The 7,963-nt window shown below is 39.6% G+C and overlaps 1 protein-coding gene across 1 annotated transcript in view; it reads left to right on the forward strand.

Moving 5' to 3' along the window:
- Positions 1-7,963, forward strand: part of LOC106883968 (piwi-like protein 1) — a 36,518-nt gene that overhangs the window by 20,523 nt on the left and 8,032 nt on the right. Inside the window, exons 10-14 of the mRNA XM_052976887.1 lie at positions 321-435; positions 2,178-2,365; positions 3,214-3,383; positions 6,223-6,347; positions 6,978-7,175. Coding sequence (XP_052832847.1) covers positions 321-435; positions 2,178-2,365; positions 3,214-3,383; positions 6,223-6,347; positions 6,978-7,175 — 796 coding nt within the window. The remainder of the gene's footprint in view (positions 1-320; positions 436-2,177; positions 2,366-3,213; positions 3,384-6,222; positions 6,348-6,977; positions 7,176-7,963) is intronic.

Here is a 7,963-nt window from a genome sequence, read left to right on the forward strand (position 1 = left end):
CACCACCATATTTCACAAGCCCCGTGGCGATTGGGTAAGAAGCAACAGGGACAGGAAGAAGTGTTCAGCTTTGACCCTGTACATAGGCAGCCAGACATAGATTCTTTGATTTTGGTCACCCCTTGAAATATGTATAAACACAGACATTTTCCGTGCTGTGATACATGGACTGTGAACCCTTCGGTTACTTCTTGTCCAACACCTCTTCTGTGTTCTTCGTGTGTTGTTTAAGGATTTTATGAATAGAAATCAGTAGAAACTGTATTGATGACACCGTCTCACTTTTGTTTGACTTTCCACTAATTTGTGTCCTCTTATAGAAACAAAGAAGCCATGGACCTTGTTGAGAAATGGAAACTTCAACTTTCTGACAATTTGGCAGCCATTGCTGGGCGTGTACTGGAACCAGAAAAGATGTACAGCAGCACTAAATCAGTATGTTTTTGAAATTTTTTTATTCCTTCTTCATTTCGGTCTAATGATTGTCAGAATTTTTCAAACCATGTTTGTGATATATGTAGACTTGTTTATCACGGATTCATTCATCACTGATCCAGAATAACATGGTATGTTCTGTTGTGAATTTTATGACACTTATGGATTTATCTGTCACAACATGGGTCAGCAATCCGTCAAATTTTGCATGTACTGCAAAAATGTACCCTACCAACTACCCAGAATGGACTGGGTATTGCTTATGCATAGTTATTTAAAATTTACAGTTGTCCCCGTCTACATGGGACTTTTGAACAGAAAACACCAAAAGGCACCTAATCCCTTTAGCACTGAGACTATCCTTGATGGGAATCATGGAGGTGATGACAAGTGATAGATCTTTGGCGATGCTGTGCTGAGAAGACTTGTCAAATCAAGTGAAGTCATAGTTGTTGTAGTTGTTACTGGTGTCATGTAAGTAGCATCCACAAAGGTGTAGTCATGGCTGTTGCTGGTGTCATATAAACAGCACCCTGCCAGTGTTGCGTAAATGGCACCTTTGAAATCATAGTTGTGGCTGTTGTTGGTGTCATGTAAATGGCACTTGTGCTGGTGGCATATAAAATTACCGATTACACTCTTGGAGTGTTTGGCATGAGGAAGGTTCATCCAGCCATAGAAACTGTACCGAATCAGACTGGAACTGGTGCAGCTCCCTAGCTTACCAGTTCCAGTCAAATCGTCTAACCCATGCTATGCTAGCATGGAAAGTGGACATTAAATGATGATTATCTGGCTGAAACACTCAACCTGTCTTATGTTAAACCTAACCAAATCTAGCCTCTCACACATAGCCTACAATGTCTTTATAAAAATAAAGAATTACATCAGCAAAATTTCAAAATTACAAGATAATTCCTGATCCAAAACCATCAATGTGGATAAAAAAAAAGCATCACATTTAGTAGTAATCTAAATGCTAAAGTGTTAAATGTGTGAAATTTGTTTTGTGCTATTTTTCAAAGATTAAAACAAATATGCTACACATGTATTTTTTTGTTTACTTATTAAGGTCATCTCTACAGATATTCTTTAGAAATTATGGGTTAGATGGGTGCTGATGAAGGGGCAAAACCCCTGAAACATGACATACGCTCATTACCCGTTTTTCATCTTTCATCTCATTGTTTACATCTTAGGTGTGGTATATGAAATGTGCTGCCCGACTGGCTCCCATGCCGGTGACATGTAAAATGCACCATTTGAGCGTGGTTGTTGCCACTGCTGCCTGCCTGACTGGCCTCCGTGCCGGTGGCACATATAAAGCACCCACTACATTCTTGGAGGGGTTGCTGTTAGAAAGGGCATGCAGCTGTAGAAACCTTGCCAGATCAGATTGGAGCCTGGTGCCAGTCCTCAGCCAAAACCGTCCAACCCATGCCAGCATGGAAAGCAGACGTTAAACGATGATGATGAACAAAAATCAGTGCTGGCTTTAATTTCTAGAGAATATCTGTAAAGATAACCTAAACAAGTAATGTAAAAGTGCACAGCTAGAATGCAGTATTGACTTCTAAAGACATTTGATATACTTTATAGAGTATTATGGTTGCACAATGAAATATTCCGTACCTATGAGTCTTCCACAAACTTGGATTTTGTTAACGACTGTTGAATGATGGATAATCTTTTGTATGTTAATGTCAGCAATTGTATGCACGTCTTATAACATTGTTTTGCAGCTGTCCTACCAGTCCCGTGACCCAGATTGGTCAAGAGATCTGCGTGACATGTCACAGGTTGCTACAATGTCTGTAGACAGATGGCTACTCATCTATCCAATGAGCTGTGGACGTATGGCTAAAGACTTAGAGTCCTGTCTTCAGCGTGTTGCCAAACCCCTAGGAATCCGATATGCTGAACCCTACTGGTAATTAAAATCAACTTTTCAAATTATCTTATTTTATTTGTTTTTTATATATTCATTTGTCTGGGTGTGGCTCTGTGGTTATGTTGTTTTCTACCCAACCTTGTGGTTTTTGCAATTGTTTCTTTCAGTTCATGTCTACCAAATCGCATTCTGGAGGCTTTGGTAGACATGAACTGAAACAAACAATTGCATCATTTTTTTGCTTTTACTTTCCCCCGCCATGGTGGGGCACCGCCTTGAATAGTTTTAATCAAGTGAATTAATTAACCACAGGGGTTATGTTTTTTTTAAAACCTGTTCTATCTTTTTGCCAAACTGTCAAGTTAGAGACATAGGTGCAGGAGTGGCTGTGTGGTAAGTAGCTTGCTAAACAACCACATGGTTCTGGGTTCAGTCCCTCTGCGTGACACCTTGGGCAAGTGCCTTCTACTATAGCCTTGGGCCGACCAAAGCCTTGTGAGTGGATTTGGTAGCCGGAAACTGAAAGAAGCCTGTCGTATATATGTATATATATATATGTGTGTTTGTCCCCCTAGCATTGCTTGACAACCGATGCTGGTGTGTTTACGTCCCCGTAACTTAGCAGTTCGGCAAAGAGATCGATAGAATAAGTACTAGGCTTCCAAAGAATAAGTCCTGGGGTCGATTTGCTCGACTAAAGGCGGTGCTCCAGCATAGCCACAGTCAAATGACTGAAACAAGAGAGTATGTAAACAAACCAACACTGGATGTCCAGCAGTTGTGGGCCAGAAACACGAACACACACACACACTAAACAAAATTCTAGTCACACTCTACCTCCGCTTTCCTAGACTAATTTCTCCTTTCATTCTTTCTTTCTTTGCAAGGTGTGAGATTCAAGGTAACGATGCTTCAGGACAGGGTTACATATCAGCCATCAAAGAGAAAGTGACAGAATCCACTCAGTTGGTTGTGGCATTAGTGTATGATAACTCCAAAGGCAGATATGATGCAATCAAGAAATTCTGCTCCATTGACCAACCAGCAGGAAAACCAGGTAAGATGAACTTCTATCCTGTTAGAAATTTGAGTGATGTTACTCTGTCAGCTACGTTTTTATGATCGTTAACTCCTCCTAGACTGTTGGTGCAAAGACAACGAAAGTCAAGCCAGGGAATGTCCTAAGGAGGTCTATTTTTTTAAGGGCTGCATAATTGGGGCTCCACTAACCCTGCTAGTTTTACTGCATTTTAAACAAAGTATATGCTATTGCTGACCAAATCAGAGCAGTGACAATGAATTCCCAGGGAGCGTCGTAAGAAGGTTCAATTTCTGAAGGGTTTCTTAAATGGGGCCCCACTGACCCCCCTATTTTTAATGTATTTACCTTGCTCTTATGCTTATTGATTACACTATGACTGGCATCAGTGCTTAGCACATTTGCAGAAATAAGTTTGGGCCTCCTAAATACCTTCACGTACATTCAAATTGAGATAAAGAATTAGAACAGGTACGTTTCAAGAGGATATTTATATTTTGTAGTTTATGAAACTGGTAAAAGTAATACCTTCAACAATCTGACGGTATAGGGGCCGTACACTATATATGTTTGAATTTTTTTCAAATGTTTAGCATGTGTAGACTTATGGTCAGATTGTGGAAATTGGGAATGCTGCAGAAAGGACTTAGTCTTTTTTTTTTTTTGTTTTTTTTTTTTGTTTTGAATACCGTAATCCTCGCCATATCACGGTTCACCTATTGTGTACTGAGTACATTATGGTTCACCTTTCATGCACTCATTACATCTGTAAATTTATATCGTGGACTCCTCAGTATAACACGGGTTTCTGTTGCCGATAGGTATTTATATTCTTTTAGGTTTTGGAGCGTAACAGCCACGGTAGTCAAGGGATTACTGTACTGTCATTTGCTAAAAATAATGCTCTGCCTTTGTGGTTGTTAATTATGTAGTAAGTAAAAATAAAAGTGATAATGAAAAGAAATGTGTTAACATTTTACCAAGAAATTGCCTAAAATGAAAAACCACCCTGTGTTCAATATGTGAAGTTGGTCTATTTTACATGTATTAAGGTACTAAAAACTTTTTCTTGAATTTGCTTTATTCAAATCAGAATGCATCTAATATGGCTGTTATTTATGCCATCCTGCATAAGTGTGGAGGCCCAGTGGTTAGGGCAGCGGACTCGTGGTTATAGGATCGCGGTTTCGATTCCCAGACCGGGCGTTGTGAGTGTTTATTGAGCGAAAACACCTAAAGCTCCACGAGGCTTCGGCAGGGGATGGTGGCAAACCCTGCTGTACTCTTCCACCACAACTTTCTCTCACTCTTACTTGCCGTTTCTGTTGTACCTGTAATTCAAAGAGCCAGCCTTGTCGCACTGTGTCACGCTGAGTATCCCCGAGAACTAGGTTAAGGGTACACGTGTCTGTGGAGTGCTCAGCCACTTGCATGTTAATTTCACGAGCAGGCTGTTCCGTTGATAGGATCAACTGGAACCCTCGACGTTGTAAGCGATAGAGCGCCTGCATAAGTGAAATGCTATTAGTAAGAGACATGTACATAGAAATATTAAGTGGTTTCTTTAGGAAGCCTAATGTGTTAGCACTCAAAGCAGCCATATTCAGCTCGAATATTCTGTTTCTTATTCAAATGGGCCGGGTCCAGCCTCTCACACCTACTCTACATTGTCATTCTAAAAATAAATAAATCACCGGGTGCTGGGCCTCGTGGAAGCAATGACGCATGACTGAGATCTTTGGCATTATACCATGCTTGAGAAGAAAACCCATCAAGCCAAGTAAAATTGCAGTCGTGGCAGATACTGGTGTTGTGCAAACGGCACATAAAAGCACCCCTTACACTCTGTGTGGGTGGGGTTAGGAAAGGAAAGGCATCCAGCCACAGAAACCATGGAGTCTAGTGCAGCCTTCCAGTGTGCCACCCCAGGTCAAACCGTCCAACCCATTCCAATATGGACAATAGACATTAAATGGTGATTATTGAAATCTCAAAATTATGAGATAATTCACAATTATTTCAAAGCAATGCGAATAAATAAGCATTACATTTGACAAAATAATCTGAATGCTAAAGGGTTAAAGGTAAGCTAGGCTTACTGTCTTTGAAAACAACATACCAAGGTTTGCACGAAAGGTCTGATAGGAAAATCCTGCAAATAATTCAGTAATATTTCACTCAGTTTTAATTACCAATGTTACTTAATGTAAAATAAATGATAACGAGATTACTGATATTCCCCACTAGGGAGTTCATGTTTTTTAAATAAACATAAGGGTGGTTTAGGACTGGCAGTGGTAAGGATTCAAGCAGTGTGTTGGGCTTAACAGATACATATGGACCGATTCAAGTCGTATAGAGCATTAAATGTTAATGGTTAAAATGTTTGAAGGTTTCCAATATTATTATTATATGCACGTGCAAGAGTGGCTGTGTGGTAAGAAGTTTACTTCCCAACCACACCGTTCTGGCTTCAGTCCCATTGTGTGGCACCTTGGGCAAGTGTCTTCTTTTGCCTTGGGCCAACCAGAGCCTTGCGAGAAGCACCAGGCTTGAAAAATAAGTTAAGGTGGTGCCCCATGAAACAAATGAAAGATTTCTGTTGTTTCCTTAATTTCTTGCATGAGGTGAAAATTCAGAAAAACAAATTTTTTCCTGGTATATCTGTCAAGTGGGTCTTATTACTTTAACTGTTGTGTGACTGTATTTCTGTAGAAATACGCTGCCTTAATTATTTATTTTGAAAATGATAAAGAATTTACTAAAATAACTTGGTCATTAAGCTTTCACAAGCAGATTGTTCCGTTTGTGTTGGTTCCAAACAGTTTTTTTATTTATATTTTTTATTCTTTTTCAGTTCCATCACAGGTAATTGTACAGAAGACACTAAACAGGAAGAATGTTTTCATGTCAATCGCCACCAAGATTGCCATCCAAATCAACTGTAAGCTTGGAGGAGTTCCATGGTGTGTCACAGTTCCAGTGAGTTTAACTTCATCATTTCTCTTAGTCTTAAGAAGCTTTGGCAGTTGAAGTTTGTTTGTTTGTATATTAGAATTCTGAAATTGCTGTCTTTGATTACTTCTATCACGTTTGTTTACTTCATCAATATTTCATCATTGGCTGAAGACACTTGTCCTACACACCATGCAATAGAACCTTTAACCAGAACCATGTGATAGGGAAGCAAGCTTCGAAACAACAGATATACCTCTCTGTGTGTGTATTCGTTGCTTTTAATCTACTTTTACATGCTTACATGCACGAGTCAGTTTATTGAGGCAGATTTTGTATTGCTAGGTGCCCCTGCTGTTGCCACCCTCACTGGTTTCCAAGCGAGGTAATATTTACCCATGGTGAGAGATATTGCAAATGGATGACTTTGTATGAGAGTGGCAATCATTTTCAAAAAATTCTGCAATGTCAAGATGAGGAGACATGAATAGGGACACATCTGCACAGTGGTGTAAAATGGATATATTCCATAGATTTGTATTGGTTTGGATAGATGGCCATGTGTCAGGAAGAGTTTTTAAAGTTTTAGAAGGGTTTGATTCTTCTGAAATCTGTTTTGTTTATTCTAACAATTTGTGTCTCTGTTTTCTGTTCTAGATAAAACGTTTCATGATAGTTGGTATTGACCATTACCACGACTCTGCTAAAAAGGGTCATTCAGTTGGTGGTATTGTGGCAAGTATGAATAATGAGATGACCAAATGGTATTCACGTACAACCTTTCAGACCGCTCATGAAGAACTCTCTTCAAAACTCCATATTGTCACACAAAGTGAGTATTTAGAATTATTGCTGTTTTACTGAACTGCTTTTGTATTACGTGGTGTAACAAAGTTTTATTTATTAGAAATCAAAGGGAAATGACTACTATTCACTTCAAACTTTGCTTTTGTCACCTGGACATCAGTGTTTTGAAACTGATCTATTCTTCATTTCAATTTAGACAAGATTCAATGCTGGGTTCCTGAAGCAGAAATATTGTTATAGAAAATATTCTGCTCAATACTACAGATTTACTTGCCCTTATCCACTTGAACATGTCCCTTAGTGTCTGACAATATGCGCATCTCTGAGCAGGAGTTGTTAGGGAGCATCATCATCATCATCGTTAAACGTTCGCTTTCCATGCTAGCATGGGTTGGACGATTTGACCGAGGACTGTCAAGGTTTCTACAGCTGGATACCCTTCCTAACGCCAACCACTCCGAGAGTGTAGTGGGTGCTTTTAGGTGCCACCGGCACGAGATACTGGCAACGCTCAAAATGGTGTATTTTACGTGTCACCTGCACAGGAGCCAGTCCAGCGGCACTGACAACGATCTCGCTTGAATGTCTTTACACATGCCATCTGGCACAAGTGCCAGGAAGGCGATGCTGGGCACAGGTGCCATGACGGTAGAAATAGATTCTTTAGGATTTGAATAATTGTAACGAAAGCAAATTTTGAAGGAAATATTAGTCATTTTTCATACTTTCTAGGGGTCAGCAAATAGGAAATAACAGTTGCTACTCAAGGACAAAGATTGTTATACAGTGTAATTCAATTTTTTTTGATAAGGTTAAAGTACCAGTTGCACACTGGT

The sequence above is a fragment of the Octopus bimaculoides genome, chromosome 26 (assembly GCF_001194135.2).
Source record: "Octopus bimaculoides isolate UCB-OBI-ISO-001 chromosome 26, ASM119413v2, whole genome shotgun sequence".
Classification (NCBI taxonomy): domain Eukaryota; kingdom Metazoa; phylum Mollusca; class Cephalopoda; order Octopoda; family Octopodidae; genus Octopus; species Octopus bimaculoides.